Source organism: Hippoglossus stenolepis, chromosome 23 (assembly GCF_022539355.2).
Source record: "Hippoglossus stenolepis isolate QCI-W04-F060 chromosome 23, HSTE1.2, whole genome shotgun sequence".
Lineage (NCBI taxonomy): Eukaryota > Metazoa > Chordata > Actinopteri > Pleuronectiformes > Pleuronectidae > Hippoglossus > Hippoglossus stenolepis.
This window is the reverse complement of record NC_061505.1, coordinates 6,162,620-6,180,088: the sequence shown is the minus strand read 5'-3', so window position 1 is coordinate 6,180,088 and position 17,469 is coordinate 6,162,620. Positions and strand designations below refer to the sequence as shown.

General features: G+C 46.3%; 1 protein-coding gene across 1 annotated transcript; it reads right to left on the bottom strand.

Annotated features, from left to right (window-relative positions):
• Positions 1–1,429: 1,429 nt before the first annotated feature.
• hdlbpb (high density lipoprotein binding protein b) lies at positions 1,430–17,179 on the bottom strand. The gene is made up of 28 exons (XM_035148366.2): positions 17,058–17,179; positions 14,094–14,173; positions 12,853–12,954; positions 12,417–12,568; positions 11,927–12,142; positions 10,454–10,660; positions 9,953–10,168; positions 8,365–8,571; positions 8,115–8,222; positions 7,674–7,778; positions 7,490–7,568; positions 7,186–7,325; positions 6,989–7,093; positions 6,774–6,887; positions 6,597–6,683; positions 6,243–6,374; positions 5,916–6,134; positions 5,588–5,809; positions 5,259–5,477; positions 4,727–4,868; positions 4,362–4,495; positions 4,175–4,279; positions 3,901–4,035; positions 3,564–3,707; positions 3,262–3,441; positions 3,056–3,172; positions 2,776–2,934; positions 1,430–2,634 (listed from the first exon to the last, which is right to left on the bottom strand). The coding sequence occupies exons 3-28, from the start codon at positions 12,926–12,928 to the stop codon at positions 2,542–2,544; spliced, it is 3,813 nt and encodes a 1,270-aa protein (XP_035004257.1). The 5' UTR covers positions 12,929–12,954; positions 14,094–14,173; positions 17,058–17,179; the 3' UTR covers positions 1,430–2,541.
• Positions 17,180–17,469: the final 290 nt, after the last annotated feature.

The following is a 17,469-nucleotide window of genomic DNA, read 5'->3' as shown; positions in this document are numbered from 1 at the left end:
TGCTCATTAAGGCCAAAAGTGGGTTGTGGTTTGTTTGTTTCTCTCTTTACAGAAGCGGCGGCTGCTCCGGGAACAAGAACAGACACGTGAAGCGATTTAGAAAAACGAATGAATGAAGAGAATCAGCAACGAGATAATGAGACAAACTCTCTCGAAGTAAACTAACGAAACCAGTAACAGACGGTGATCTGCTGGATCATCCTGTTGGGTTGCATAGTCGGTTCAGGTCACGAATCTTTCTGCACCAGCTCGGACGTTTTTTTATGTTGGACCCTGAGATTCCTTTTTATTTATTTTTATTTTTAATTTCCCGCAAACTTTGAGCTGTTCACTCTTACTCCGAGCTCTTGAAACATTCTGGGAAATGCGGTTGTTTACTTTTCTGAGCGTTAGATGATACGATGGATGCCGCTGTCACGTCTGGGTGATTAGTACGGCGCTGAAACCAGGATTAGTTAGCCTAGCTTAGCATAAATTCGTGGACATGAGGAAACAGCTAGCGGAACTGGAAAAAAAAATCCAACTTTACTTTAATCACAATAATCGTTTCTATCTCCAAAAATGTTTTGACATAACTTTTTGTAAAACCAAAAATTGCAGTATTTCTGTTTCTGTTTTTGTACGAATTACACAAACGAGATAGCGTAAAAAATTGTGAGTTTTACGTGTTTGTAGACGTTTTCTTCACGCCTTAAAGGTTCAGTGTGTAGAATTTAGTGACACCTAGTGGTGAAGTTGCATGTTGCAGCTGAACACCCCTCACCTCGCCTTCCAAATATGAAGGAGAACCTGTGGTAGCCTTCAGTTGTCATAAAAACTCAAAAGGTGTTTAGTTTGTTCAGTCTGGGCTACTGTAAAAAGAGGACCTGCTCCAGATGTAAATATAATTTATTTAAATATAAAGAGCCCATTCTAGGGTAAAGAAAACAACATTTAATACAATTTAGATGAAACACACTAGTGAAAACATCACTAGGATTATTTTATATTTCATTTCTGCCAATAGAGCCCTTTCACCTAAATCTTACACACTGGACTTTTAATGTCTTCTTTTCCGAATTCTTCCTCCTGGTTTCAGTCTTAATCCTGAGCTCCGTTAATCGACTCTTCTCACCCAGACATCAGAGCAGCATCGATCTTCTCAGAACACCAACAAGTGTTCGTCTTGTTCCTTTAAGACCACCGGGGGTGAAGACTAATTGAGATCCGGGCAAACGGAACAGCGCAGTTTGAGTTTTTAAAGTCTCAGGACTGGAAAAAGGGGAATTAAAGGGGCAACGGAGGTGTTTGCTACAAAATGTCACTGAAGCACTTGTACCAGAGGAAACCAGATCGCGGATTTGAAGCAGCATTTGTGTGCATGTCGACAGAAACTCGTTGGCTCCGAGAACGGCTCAGAGAGGAGACACAAAACTGACAAAAGACGACGTAAAAGTTTGGTTCAGCTTCATTCAAATATACATCTTAACTTCCACACGCACACGCACACAGACACACACACACAGTCTTTTTCAAATATGCCAGAAACTAACAACAAAAATCCCACAGTTTAAAAAAATAGCGAAAAAGTTCTTTGTACACTTACAACAACAACTGGTAACATTTTCCAAAACCCTGAAGCACAACATTTGCTCCCGAACACAAGTTTGTCAGCATCAAGCTACAGTAATTGCTTTTATAAAAAAAAAACGCATCATCACAGTAGTTTCAAACGAAATGGCTCCGTTTTCTTTCTTTTTCCTTATTTTTTTTTTTTTTTGAATAAATAAAACATTTACAAACAATAAGCTTCCACATCTGTAGATTCGGGATTTTTAAATTAAAACCTGCAGAGTCGGCGGCAGCAGCTGGTTTTTTTCCCGCCGACATACACTCACTCACACACCCAGCTCCTTGTCTCAACTACTGCACCACACTAAAAAGGTTGAGCTGACAAGAAACCTCATACAAAAAAAGAAACACAGGAAAAGAACATTAAAAGATGCTGTAGTTTACAAACAGTAAAACACAGGCTGCCCTCTTATCTTCTTTGAGCTTACAAAAAACAATCCAAGATTTAGCTTTTGCAACTTGGACGCATGATCCCCTGCCCCCTTGTTTCCCCAGTGCACGCTGACTCCACTCAACATGTTTAACTCACTCTGATGAGCTGACAGTTCACGTCAGTGGAGAGTTCAGGAGTCGGGTTGGGGGGGGGTGCGACCCCGGGAGGCAGAGCAGGACAGCCGAACTATGGAGGGAGCATTCCACGTTCCTTTTTTTTCTTTTTTTTTATCCTCAAGGAGGAGGTGGAGGTACCAAGAAGAGAGACAGATGAGGACAAAAGGAAATGGTTCTCCCATAATTCGTTGTGGCTGGTTGTGGGAGGAAAGTTCGAGGGGGGTTTACAGAGAAAAGGAGACAAGGGGAGGTCACTAAGGAGAAGAGGAGGAGGAGGAGGAAGGAAGGCGAGCAGCAGTTTGATTAGAGATTTGTTTTGTCTCTCATCTACTTTACAGAAGTTTTTTTTTGTTGTTGTTTTCCTCCACATGAGCAGCAGCTTCAGAACTTCTTGGGGCCCCAGGCTGAAGTTTGTTTCGGGGCCACGCCCGTCCCAAATGTGGGGAAGTCCTCCGCACTGCTCATGTCAGGAGCCTGGAACAAACAAAGTGAAATAAAGTGTTTTTTTTACTTTCTCTTTTCTTTAATCTACATTTTACACAACTTCTGTGAAAAGCTTCTTCTTTCAACCGATTGAGGGAGAAATTGCTAAAGAGATCAAAAGCACGTTCCCACCTTGTTCCCTGAATCGTTCCAGGGAGCGTCCCGCACCACAAAGCCCTTGGCAGGACCTCCGCTGCTATCGTCCCCTCCTCCTGCACCTCCTCCACTTCCACAGCGGGATGGAGGCTTCATGTACGCCGCCAAGGTCTCAGTCTCTGTTACGTTGAGCATCTGAGAGACGAGAAGAAAGGAAAAGAAGATCCTTGTTGGATACTGAGGCCCATCACCTTCTGTGCCAGAATAGAAACACTGAATATCATATCTATCTTGGCTGAGCTGAGGCTGCACTCACATATTCCTCCTCCAAGTTGAGCAGGTGGTCGATGGCGTTGTCCACAGTCTCTGGAAGGCCCGTCACAGTCACTTTGTCAGGCTCGTCGGAGCCCGGCTGAGGAAACCGTATGTCCACCTGGAAAAAGACATATTCAGGATTCAGTAAATTAAACAATAACGAACACAAAACTCCCAGTACAGCTTTTAAATATAAACCAATCCGACCTTGAACTCTTCCATCAGCTTGCGGATGGCCTTGCCCCGGGCTCCAATGATGCGAGCGTGGGTCCTCGGGTCCAGGTGCACGTCTTGACTCACCATCTCCTGCAACTCGGCCACCAGCTGCTGGATGGCCTGACGCCCCTCCTCCACATTCCGCTCGTACCCAGAGATCACGATCAGATCCTGGGAAGGGAGGCCGGGCGCCGGAAGGAAAAATAAGCCGATAGTTCCATGAAAATAGAGGTGAAGGAAGAGGAAACGTTTTGGATCAGACGAAGGAGGAATGAGGAGTTAAAAGCACAAACCTGCTGCTCGTCTCCTTTGTCTGGGAACTGGATGCTGACGTCGTGGTCTTTCCTGATTTGAGAGATGACTGCTCCCTTGCGGCCGATGATCTTGGGATGAAATTTGGGGTCCACAGACAAGGTGACCTTGAAGCTCCGCAGGGCCTGGGAGGAAAACAAGCAGGGAGGTTCGGTGAGATATCAAAGGTATGTTCACACGTCTCGAGGTCTCTTGTGGACGCAATAAAATGACCAGTGCGTCAATTATCAGAATATTTGTGTGCACGTTTTTAGCTCAAAACAAGTCAACGTGTTCTGAAAGCTAGATGGATGATAGATGGATGAACGTGTCATTTACTCTGTCCTCCTGCTCGGCCTGCAGGTCCTTCACCCTCTCCTGCAGACCCTGCTTGGCTCGCTCCACGTTGGCCTCCAGACCCGTCACCTTGATCACATCCAGCTGCTTCTCAGGCTGCGGCACCCAGATGTTCACCTGCACGTGCACACAATCAATCCCAGATCAGTTACGTTGTCTCTTACACGCACTGAGTTTAATTCATCACAATATCCAAGCGTGTCCAACAGTGTGTGTTGTCTCTTGGCCAGAAGATGGCGCCAGAGTGTGAGCTCACCTCGTACTCCTCCATCATCTTCCTGATTCCACTGCCCTTCTGACCGATGATGTAGCGATGCAGCTCGTACGACACCTCAACGTCCTCCGTGATGGGCACCAACGCCTGAGGGAGGAGGCGGGGACAAGATTAGAGAAAGGATGATAGAGAGGTGGGGGGAAAAGAGACAGAACAACATGGGGCCCACCAGTAGGGCGGCTTTAGCCGGCTCACACTTCTCTACCCGCCCAGAGATGACGATGACGTCACACTTGCGGGGGACGAACTCCGCCTCTGGACTGACTTCGCCATTTTCTTGTGGTGGAGGCTCCTGACCTGAAACTGTATCAGTAAAAAAAGATTACAAAACAAGAAGATGTTTCCCAAATAAAAACTTTTTGCGTACATTTCCTTTAGTTGCAATTATTAACCGTGATTGAGTAATAAATGGTAAATACTGTGTCCCTGGAGTAACGGCAGAGATCAGAAACCCTATACCTGCAGAGAGCTGTGTTTTCTCTGTACAAGTTTTACAGCTGCAGCTACTCTTCCTTTGCGTGTTTTGTTTCTGACCTGCGGCGCTGTCGTCTCTCTCGGGGAACTTGATTTGAACCTCGTGCTCCCTGGTGATGAGCTGAATGCGGCAGCCTTTGGGCCCCATGATGGCCCGGTGGTAGCGCTGAGGGATGGCAACCTCCATGGTCACCTGGGACTCCTGAGAGAGAGAGAGAGAGAGGGGGGGTGAGAGGAGGAGACATCTGGGTGACAACGGTGCCGACACCAAACACAACGCAGAGTTTCAGGGGAACTGGCTCCATCAATTCCTAGATGAGGCTCACACTGCTCTCAGGACACAAGGTCATTTGGTTGCCATGGCAGCCAAGTGGTTACAGTTCCGGGCTGCAGAGTCCTTCAGGACAATATACAACCTCTTTATTTCCTGATCCTGCCTATAATGTAATATGCCAATACTACTGGCAATAATTACATTAGACTATTTAGATTTAGCTTTGACCTGAACATCGATATTGAAGATTATAGATGTCTCTTGCCAAAAGTCATTCATCATTATTGGCAACAATGTAATTTCTGGAACGTGTCTGACCAGGTCCTCGATGATTTCCTGGATGCGTTTCTTCGCGGCCTCCACGCAGTCTTTGGCTCCCTTCAGAGTGACCCGCTGACTGTTGGCCCCCGTGCGAGGGAAGCTCACAGCCACGCCGCCGTACTCCTCCGCCAGCTCCCGCAGCACCTGGCCTCTCCGACACACAAAGTGGCGGTGGTGGCGAACATCCACGACCATGTTGTCCTCCACCACGTCATCCTGGAGGAAGGAGGAAGAACAGAAAAGTGTTTGAAATTAAAAAAGTAGATGTTTAAAAATATGACACTGGTGATTTTTGGAGATTAGAAAGAACAGTGTATTTAGATTACCAGGTTTTTGACCAGACTCTCCAGCTCCCTCTGAGCGTGACGAACGGCTTCCTCCTTCCCTACGATGGTGATCAGCTCCTGCTCCGTGTCGTCTGGTGACGGGAAGATGATTCTCGCCCCCGTTCTGTCCCGCACGCGGCGGATATTGGCCCCGCCACGGCCAATCAGGAATTTATGGTACTCTGGTTTCGCCTGAAGCTCAGCTGTGAAGTTGTTGACTTGCTGAAAACCGTGGGAAGGAAAGAGGATGTAAGTATTTGTCTTCTATTCCCCTTCTCTTTGCAGTTCCTCACTTCTGAGTCATTTTAAGACAAAACCTCCCACGAACCTTCTCCTCAGCCAGCTGCAGCAGCTGCTTCTTGGCCTTCTCCACTTCTCCAACGGGACCTCTGATGGTGACCTTGTCGGAGCCGGAGCCTTCCGAGGGGAAATGGATGTGGACGCCGCCGCAGTCCTCCATGATGGAGCGCACCAGGCAGCCTTTGGAGCCGATCAGAGAGTTGTGCAGTTTGGCTGGGATGGCGACCTCCGTCTCCTTAATGTTTGCCTGGTGAGATGAAGAGAGACAGATGGACAATATCATTGAAATTGAAATGAAAAAAGTATTCGTCTTCCCAGGAAAACCTTGTGAGCAGCACAGATGACTAACTCTCACCAGCTCTCTCTGGATGGCGAGGATTCGTTCTCTCGCCGCCTCACAGTTGCTCTTCTTGCCGGTGATGACGATCATCTCCGAGTTGCTGTTCTCTGTCGGGAGGTCGATCTTAGTGTTGGTCTCTTCACGAATCTGGTGGTGGCGCAAACAACATTTTGTTATTTTCAGTCTGTAACGTGATGTAACACTGGAAAGATCTTCAGGCTGAACACGATTACGGTCGTTTTACAACAGATTTACAAGCTTTGACAAGCAAATTAAAATAAATTATGATATATAATGATGTTAAATCCCTGTGTAGCTGTTGAGAACCAAATAATTCCAAGTGACTTTGGTCAAACATTAAAGTCTCACCTTTTTGATGTTGGCGCCGCCCTTACCAATGATGTTTTTGTGAAACTGCTTGAAGATGGGAACAGAGAGCGAGAAGCTGTTCTCGATCTACAAAAGAAAGAACGCTGCTGCTGTGAAGTCAAGAAGAAGAAGAAGAGAGACTGAGACGGAACAGTCACAGAAAGCAGAGGCTCGTACCAGGTCCGCAATGATCTTCTGGAGGAACTTGGCACATTTCTCCACCTCGTTCTTCGGCCCTCGCAGCTGCACGATGTCACTCTTCTGCGCCGGGTCGGGGAAATTGATGATGACCTGGAGGGAGAGGAGACAATGCTCGTCACTTTGAATCGGAACAAGTTATTTAACGATGATGAGTAAGCGAGACAAAGCGCCGGGGGGGGGCGAACACTCACCTCGGGGAACTTATCTCGAACTTCTTTTATCTTCTCTCCCTTCTGGCCGATGATTGTCCGATGGAACTTCTGCTCCACGATCAGATCTTTGGTGCGTTCGTTTTCCTGGAAACGGGAGAGAAGTGTCAACGTAAGCGATAAGAGGCTTTTTTGGGGGGTTTAGGTCACATGGTACAACGTAGAGCTCCTCCTCTCACCATTCTCTGGACCATCTCAATGAGTTCTCTGCGTGCCAGCTGGACTCCCTTCGGGTCTCCCTCGATCCGGACCAGACCACTTCGCTCCGAGTCCTGGGGGATTCGTACCGACACTTTGTACTGCTCCTTGATCCGATTGACTGCAGGGGGGGAAGAGGGGGGAGGATGATGTGATGTAACAGCGACGTTGCATCCTACATCTCTTTAGGGTCAAACGCCAGCCTCCTACATTTCTATATATCTTTATATATCTTTATGCTGTGAAACTTTCCTCCCAGCATTGCAGGTGCCCCAGTTTACTCACTGTTCACTCCGTTCTTCCCGATGAGGTGTCTGTGGAAACGCTGGTCTATGATGACCTCAGTGTAGTCCATCCTCACCAGCTGCACACACAGGGAGATTTTAGATGTTGGACCAGTCTTTGGTTTGTTCACGTTCTGTGCCGGAGGTTTTGTTAAAAAAAGGCTAATGAATGAATGAGTACCAACCAGGTCCTTGATGATCTCCTGTATCTGGGCCTGAGCCAGCTCCACCTCCTCCGTCGGCCCCTCCAGACTGATGCGCTCTTCACCGTCTGTAAATTCGATGTGCACCTACACACACACACACACACACACACACACACACACACAAACAAAGAACACTCGATCAAAGAGCCACTTGTCCTGCCCGACTTTGTGTTGATTCTCCTAAATCCCAAAGCTCAATAAACACGTCTCAGTTTCCAGCTTTAAGTCTCCTCTGCCAAGCTGCTGTCACTTTCTGCTGCCAACTCCTCGTCCCTCCTCACCTCCTACGTGAAGTACTGAAACACTGTTTTTTACTTCTACAACACGGAAGGTCGCACACGCTGCCTGTCATGTTGCAGGATGTGGGATTTGTGTTTCATCTCTGCCGGCTTCTAATTCAGATGATCTCCTCCTTCTTACCCGTGGTAGCTGCTGTGTGATCCGCCCGATGTTCTGTCCCTTCTTGCCGATGATGAATCGGTGCAGCCAGGCCGGAGCGGTAACCTCCACCACCATCACGCTCTTGGCCTGCACAGACACCAAAAACCCCACCATTAAAAATGTATCCCTCCTTTTCAGTTATTTTAATGGCATTTACATTGTTCTGCCTGAGAAGAGCAAACTTCTGCTCTTTCTCCGTCCATGTCACACTCTCCCCTCTCCTCCTCACCTTGGCGTAGACCTGTGTGAGGGCTGGTCCCAGCTTGTCGGGCTCCCCCCTGAGGATGATGGTCTCTGAGCAGGAGTCCAGCGGCGGCATCTCCACGGACACCCCCGTGGTCTCCAGGATCTCCTGCAGGGTGTTGCCCTTTGGACCAATGATGTACTTGTGCTGAGATTTCTTCACCTCCACCGAGATGGTGGTGGTCTTCCTCTTCTGTGGGGGGGATTACGAGATTGTGATAATCAGCATGGAAAAAGAAGAGACTCAGAGGAGTCAGAGGAAAGGCAGCTGGACGAACTGAGAGCAACGTGAGGTGCGGATTGGGAACACAAGAGGTGACGGAAAGAGAAATGACAAAAACAGGAAGTGGGAAGATAGAACAGATAGAAGCTGAAGTGAAAAAGAGGGTAAACGTGGATTTAGAAAGAGAAACAAACAGACAAAGGTTGAGCAAGAGGGGAGCGAGGAGAGTGAGTGACTGAAAGCACGAAGGCAACAGAGAGAAATTCATTTGTTTTTGCCTCTCATACATATGAACTAAATTACATTAGCATTCTCATCCTGTTGTTCCCTGGTAAAATCCAATTTTCTCTCCACATTATCTCCGGCTCGCCTGTCCCCAGCGCTTATCTGCTGCACACACATACAAACACACACTTCCTCTCCGCGCTTCATCCGTCCATCTTTAATAGTTTCTTGCAGCGTTAATAGAAAGCTTCTCGTTCCAAAATCACACACACACACACACACACACACACACACACACACACACACACACACACACACACACACACACACACACAGGTTGTCTAACTGTATCAAACATTTTTTTATGATAGAGGAGGTTTAGGATCTAGGCCGCGGAGAGAATCTGTCCACAACCTGCTGCTTCACTGTTTGGATTTGTTCCTTGTTTTTGATTCTGTGTTTCTTTCTGTGTCTCAATTGATATTTTTGTGTTTTTCTTAATATAGAAAGCTTTGAAATTTGGATGAAAAAGAGCCAAAAAAACATCAGTTGAAATAATCATCACCAGACTGATTGATAAAATGAAAACATATTCAGCCCCTTCCTAAAAAGATTATAGACAGAAAATGGAGTTAAGCAGCAGCAAAGAGAATTTCAGAAGATGCAAATTAACTGATATTTTCGATTCAGATGTGACAACACAAATTGCATTTAAGGTTTTTAAAGACCACTTTTACACCCAATTTTTGACAGAAGGGACAGAGACAAAGGTCTAGATTTTCCCCTTAAATTCAACCACCAGAATCCACAGCTGGATTACAAATTGCCTTTAGCACGTATGAATATCACAGCTCTGTTATTTAAGGGGTGCTTTCACACATACCTTGTTCGATCCTGACCTTCGCACCTTCTGCACTTGGTCTGACCCAAAAATAACGGGTGTGAAAAGTGGCTCGGAGCCCGGCCTGGATCACACTGAACCAAATCTTGGTTCGTTAGCAGAGTGAGAACACTTGTACTTTGTATAGTTCACACTTTCAGACAAATACAGGAAGTTGCGACAGCATTAAACGAAAGAAACAGAAGCGCCTCGGACGATATAATGTTTGAACCAGCAGGACAGTACCTTGTCGTCATAGATGGCTCGAATGCGGTTGACCGCCAGGGCGACGGCCTCCTTCTCCCCGGTGATGACGATCTCGTCCTTGGGCAGGCTCGGCGGAGGGATGCTGATGCGGGCGCCCGTCTCCTGGCTCAGCTCCTGCACCAGCCGGTTGTGGGCGCCAGCGATGAAGGGGTGGAAGGCCTTCTCCAGGGACAGACGCTCCACCGCACGCTTGTCCTGGTGAGTGGGTGTGTGAGGCGGCAATCACTCGGTCAGACAACAGAATATGTAAATATTGGTTTTTCAAAGATACTGAAGGAGACTTATTAGAGAGGCAGCAGTATCAAGACGTGATCCAATATTCTATCAAGAGTAAGATTAATTATGTATAAACAGACAGTTTCATCCTTCATGACACCTAATGACAGAGTGGGAAAGAAACCAAAATCATTTATCGCGCATTTATCCCTGTACTCTTAACCTACTCCTTTTTTTAAAATCACACCACAGATTGATGCCGACCTGTTCCGCGGAGATGAGCAGGATCTCGTGGCGAGCTTTCTCGATGCCCTCCTTGGTGCCGGTGATGCGGATGTTGGTGCTGGGGTCGTCGGGTCGTGGAATAGCGATCTTTGTGGCCGTCTTCAGCTCCAGCTCCTGCAGCTTCTCGCCGTTCTTGCCGATGACAAACCGATGGTGCTCCTTGGGGATGGCAACCGTAGCCGAGGCCTGGAGAGGCGTGAGGGAGAAAGTGAACAAGAGCAATAAAACACGGGATGAACTGATTTTATTCGCATTATTTAAATATCTATAAAGGTTCAGACGTATCTAAAAAGCAGTTGTTGATGTGGCAGTTTTACATTTGATATTAGAGACACAGACATAATTTTGTTCAGTTTCTCACATAAGATGCCAGTTTTCTCATAAAGTGCTCACTCAGAAGGGAAAGAAAAACAGAAGCTTTGCGAAGAGGACAGATTGTTTTTCCTTTCTATTGTATCAAAAAACTGCAGCTCAGCTAAACAGGTGGACCTCGGTGCACCAACTGAAGTGGAAATCAGCACGTTTGCCGCTGAAGCCCACAAAGGCCGCCCTCGGGAGCTGACAGTCATTTTTCACCTCAACCTTTTTCTTCGCCAAACTGGCCGACCCGCGGAGCAAGTCGTTTTTTCTCTCTGCTGCTAATTCCTCAGCCTCCTTGTTTATCTGTGGACGGAGCCATCTCCTCAAAATTAAGCACCGTGACAGAGAAAAACGGAAAAACACCAATAAAAGTAAAAGATTGCTGCATTAAAACTTGTCAGGTCCCATTCGTCAGCTGAAGTGGGGGTGCTCTCCTGCCCTGCAGTATTTGCCAGAGGTATTCATTATCAGGACATAAAAAAAAACTTGCACAACTACATTTCTGTCAAGCTAATGAGGATTTAACATCTCTATAAATACAAACTGTACCAGCACGCACAACTACAACTGTGAAATAAAACTTGCAATATCACAACTCCAGGCTAAAGTAGCCATGCACTGATATCCATGTTATGTGTTTTATTTGGAAATAACTGATTAAACCTTTCTAAGCTTGTACTTGCTGCTTCATTGGTAGTTTCCTATTCCATCCCATATTATAATGGGATGCATTGTGTTTTAATTATCTGCTTATGTAACCCAACAGTTCGAGGCTAGAAAACTTTGTGCACCACAACATGAAGCATTTTGACATTATATAAACACAACAAAAAATAGAGGAACAAGATTCGGCACCAAGTAGAGAGCAAACCTTCCCCAAGGCCAAACAGTCCCATTAATTCATATCAGTTCCCTGAATATGCCTGATGTTTTTCAATAAAAATCTATGAATTATTCCCTGAGAAATCAGTGAAACTGGGGGAAAAAATGCATCTTTCCACCAAGTTTCAAGAAAATCGGTTCGGTAGTTTTTGCGTAATCCTACTGACAAACAAACAGACAAACATCCCTCCTTGGCAGATGTAGATTTACCTGCGTCTGCAGCCGAGCTACAATTTCCTTGCGAGCCTTCATGACAGACTCCAGTTTTCCCGTGACCATGATGGACAGGCCCTGGTCTTTGGCCAGGGACAGCTCAATGTGGGCCCCCGTCCGCTGCATGATTTCCAGACACACCTTGGCCTCCTCGCCCTCCCCAAACTGGCTGTTGTCCTTGTAGCGACGCTCCTCCAGGGGCACATGGAAAACCTGGGGACAGGGCAGGTTGCAGGGGAGGAGGTGCACATGGGATTGAGCAGATTTAACGGCACTGAAATGGGTGAAGATTTAGTTACTATCAGAAAAATATCTAAAGAGCAGATAAATGTACGACGTGTGGTAACGAGAAAATTGAAATTTTCTGCTAAAGTTTGCAAAGCAGAAACTGAAAGCCATTTTCTTCTTTCCTCAATATGTTTGTGTGTCACTCAAAACATTTGTACATGCAACTACTATGTGTGTGTTCAGTGGCTGCTTGACTGACCTGGGTGATGACAGAGGCTTTGATGGGCCTGATCTTGCCGCCCCACGCTGAAGCCGGCTCCCCGGTCTTCTCCCCTGGTGCTCCCTTCTCCGGCAGCGGGGGAAAGGCCTCCAGGTAGGTGGGGATGTAGGCCTCATCCTCCGGGACGCAGCCTGGCCCCGGAGAGACCAAGATAAAAAAAAAGGTAAAGATGAAGGAAGAATAACAGAGTGTATGTAAGAATGAAAACAAGATCGAGTACAAGACCGAGATGAAAAGAGAGATGCCAATAATACCTGTCTCTAGATAACATCACATACAGGATAAAAAGAAACAAGCAAATGCATAACCACAAGTAAGAGAAAATCTAAATTCCTTTCCCTAATCTCTCGGGCTGATAGGTGGCTCTTCGGGAAAAAAAGTAAAAAGAGGTAAGTAGATGTCAGGGTGACGTTACCTGTAATGTCCTGGTCCTTGAGGCCGCTGCGATGCTCCGCAAAGCTCTCCGGGGTCAACACTGCCACTGAGCTCATGGTTCAAGACTTATTCCGCTATTCCACTGAATGTGGAGAAGGATGGTGAACAAAGAAACAAGAATAATTTAGACCCTATTATCTCTGAGGAGACAATTAGCTGCTGCATCTGCATGAAATTTCATATTCATCAAGTACTGACGGCGCAATCGAGAACTGAACTGTGTCTCGTGTTGTCCCTCCCTTGAATGCGCTGCTGTCTATTCTCTCCTGAAGCTTGAGGTCGCCTCTGTGGTATTGATAGTCTGCCCCCCCCACCTGAGGTGCTCAATTAACACTTCCACCGGCCTCAGACAAACACACAGTGATACAAAGCCTCAGGGACAGAGGGTTATCACAAGTCACACACTCAGAGCCGCCCCTCCACTAATAAACAACTGATGCTCACATTCCTTGTGATGCAGAATCACAGGATCTTGTCAGGTTACGTTATACTACATTGCGTTTTGCATGAGCATTTTTAAAGAGTGAAATCCCCCAAAAAATAAACAAAATCTGCAAATCTCTGAGCTGCTCGAATGACTGTGCACGAGAGACCGACCCTGTGAAAGCAAACACAGCCTTGGGAATTTAGGGAGAATATTGTGTTTTTTTATAAGCAAATTAAAAATAGTTTCAACGCCTAAAAGCACACGTTTACGAGCTCCTCATCAAAATGAGTCTCCAATTAACAGCTCTTATGTCTCTCACTTGTTTTTCTAGTTAAACTCATGTTGCGAAGTTATCATTGTTGTCCACGATGACGTTGATCACTTACTTTTATTCTGTATTATTTCATGTTTGTGTTGACAGCAGAGATGTTTTTCATAACCAGGCATGCAAATTCATGCGCTGATCTGTTGTGTGATGCTTCTGGCTGAGCACAACAGGGACTTTGTGTCTTTATCTCAAATCTATGAAATGTTCCAGTGGGGTTTCTCTTTTTCTCTTGAAGTGTTTTTGTGTTGCTCCCAGTGTGTAGTCAGATTATAGAATGTCATGTGAAATCCAGTAAAGACGCTGCCTCAAAGCAAAGAGAGAGCGGTGGGAAACAGTGCAAGACGGATGTGGCGGAAAATAAAACACAAACCATTCGGGAAATATACAGTAAGGCTCAGTGTAAGCTCCGAGCTCAAGCAGAAGTAGCTTAGTCTGTCTACACGGTGCAAAGCGAGTCCAGGCTTACCTGCAAAAGGTCAATTGCCAGAGAGTCCGTCCAGTTAGTGGCTACCGTGGTCGCTTCAGTGTGAGTGTGTGTTTCAGCTCCTGGATGCACGGGGAGGAAACAGACGAGCGGTGAACATGGTGAAATCCATAAAGGCTCTACGGCACAGACACTGGGTGATACTGTAAACAGCCACACTGCACTGCACCTCGCACTGTGTGGATCTGATTCCCTCTCCCCTCCCTCGTCCATATCTCTCCACCAATGGTCACCGCGTTATGCTTTCACCGATTAAACGGCCCTGAGAGTTTTTAACTTTTAAAAAAATGCATCTCTTTCTACATATTTTGTGAATTCAGCCCCTGTTGTTTTACACTGAGTTCACAAGGGGGAGAGAGATAACTTATCACAGACTCGTGCTGTGTGACCAAAGACTGATTGTAAGAGTTGTTATTGTTTTGTTTTGTTAAGCCTCCCACCATTAGGGGGCGTAGTGCCACTCTCAATGAGGCAGGAGGTTGATGTAATCAGGTGGGGGGGTCACTTGACACAGGTGTTGCTGGTAAGACGCAAACAGTTAATGGGGGAAATGGCTGCGAAAGGAAGGTTAGGATTTCTTGTGTCTAAGTTTTTTGGTGGGAAATCGACTCATCACAGAGGAAGTGGATTGTTGTTTTAGAAGCTGGACACTTTCTGCACGTGTCAAAATAATTCAAACACAATTCAAACACAATTAATCAGTAACCGTGATGGCTTCTTCTCATTGGCAACGTGGTCGCTACATTAAGTTCAAAACTGCTTCATTGAGGACAGCGTTGGATTTCTGCGCGTGCGCACCGGAGCTGCGGATCACGCACGGAGGAAAAACGCCACTTCAGAACACCCGCATGTCGGGCGCAACGCAAAGGTATGTGTGTAGTGCTAACTCCAGCAAAAGAAATGGCCGTTGGTGTAAATGCGTTGCGCACGTAACTTCAACGCATTGGTAGTTACGATATAAACGAACTGAGCGCGTATTCACAAAGATGAACTTGCGTAATTGACTGTGGATGAAGAACAACTTCCTGATTCTGAACTTTTAACTGAGACAAATTGACAGAAAAGAGATAATTGTGGATTTGATGGTTGATCGAAGCTATGAAGAGGTTTAATGTTCTCTGTGGTGAAGGAAAAGAAAAACATGAAACTGATGGAAAAGCATGAAATGTGGTTTAAGGTAAAAAATGCTCAGTGTCGATGACTTCATTGCTGATGTAAACAAACTGTTGTCTTGCAATGAAAGTTGCCTTTAACGCTGAAAGTGTCAATATTCCTGATGATGGTTAACGTGGAGCCTCAGGACAGCGTTTGAAATGTTGAGTCTCATTCTTCCCATAAAGGTTCAGGTCGGGAAAGTAATGTGTCAAAAAGCAGCAAGTCTACAACATCTTCTGCACGACTTCGAGCAGAAAACCCTGCACCCATTCAAGTGCTGCTTGGAGGAGCAAGTATGAAGGAGAAAGGAGCAACTACAGCAAAATGATCAGTGATAAATGCCTCATATCATGGCAGTGTTTCCAAATGCACATCTGGATGGAATGGAAGCCTATTTCAAAAAAAGAGCAGCACTCAATTCTCACGCTGAACAATACAACCCACAGCAAGAAGGATCATCTCAGCAGAAATATTCTACTCGGTCAACAGTGGAGAAAACGATAGAAGCGGACGAATATGAAAATAAAACTGCAGACAAGCTTCAAGTGGCAAACATCTGGTCAATCAGATTTATATTCTGGTGGTTGGCAAGCGACACATTCCCAAAGCAGTCCTCGAGTACCTGCAGATCTGTGCAGTCTGTTACAAAGACAAACTGAAGACTTTATATCTACTGAACCAGCTGTGAATGCAACCAAGTGATATTGAATGCGTTTTTTTTGTACGTCACAACATTTCGATTTGCTGTTTCCAAAGTCCTAACTAAATCGTGAAAGAGAGATTGTAGGTTTTTTGGCAAGTGTAAAGCTCTGGTAAAACCTCCTGAAACCAGGTTGTGTGTGTGTGTGTGTAAGTTTTATATGATAGAGTTTTAATGTATGTGTTTGTCTGATGACTTTACTTTTACTGTTATAAGAAACTAATCTGATTAAATAAAGGCTTATACAAATAAACAACAAATATCAATACCTTTTATTCAATCTACACATCCATCCACATGTATAATTGCAGTGCAGAATAAGACTGTGCATACAAATCTTATTACCTTTTATAAATGTGTTATGAATAAAGCACCACCTCAACTTAATCATTGTAGATATTTAAATTACATTTTTCTTACTTTGTTTCCATGGATTTACTTGGTTTTACGTTGCTCTGAATTTTAATTCAAACTGCTGGATTTAAATCCATTGTATTGATTAATCAGATGAGTGAATTCAGTTATTGTTCATTGGAGGAGAGGACCGAAACAAAGAGCTCGGTGCGTGCGTGCGAACAACCGGGACCAACAACACCGCTGGGTTACCCCCTCTCCTCCCGGTGCTAACTAACCGTGCACGGGGGGGACATTAATCCGTCCGTGCACGGTGCAGCCCGAACAACCAGCATCTCTCCACCAACATCTCTCCACCTGCTAGCTAGAGGATGTTAGCCCGGGCTGTTCTAACGCCAGGCGAGCTGCAGCCAAATGCGGTCAAACCCCCGTTAGCCTTGCGGGCTAAGCTAACTTGGCGCTCCGACCTCAGCACGGGGATGATTAGGCGCAAGGACTTTCTGATAATCGGCTGGAGGGAGGAGGAGAAAAAAAAAAAAAAAAAAGCCCAGCCGGGGCAGGGAGATAACCAGCCCCGCTAGCACCGGGGGAGCTAACCCGGCTAACCCAGCCTGCCGCTGCCGCTGGTCGCTCCGGACGCACCGGCTCCTCCGACCCACCACATCCAGCCCCTGACTCCCTCCGGACATTTTAGGAAATAAAAAAAAGGCAGAATAACACAAATAGCGGAGTCCTACCTGACAGAGAGAAATCTAGCGGAGTGTGTGTGTGACAGGTGATGGTGTAAACACAGATGTGATTGGTCTGCGAGCACTTCCTCTGTCGGCGGAGGGACACGAGCGCACACCCGGTTTAGAGCAAATGCCGCAGTATCTGTGCGCAGCGGGGGGCCTCCACGTCGAATAGACCCACGTCGCGCCGCGCGTGTCTCACTCGGCTCGCTCTGTTGATCGATTGAACCGACGTGGACCCACGCGCGGTGTCCCGTTAGTTGATCGATCGATGGAAGCGGGTCTAAAGTGATCAGGTCCTGCAGCGTGTCACGTCCATCAGAGTGACCGGGTCTACTTCTCATTCATAATGGGCCTGGTGCGCTCTGCAGGAGGCACAGAACTTCTCAAGTTCTCTACAGAACATGTGTCACTAAAA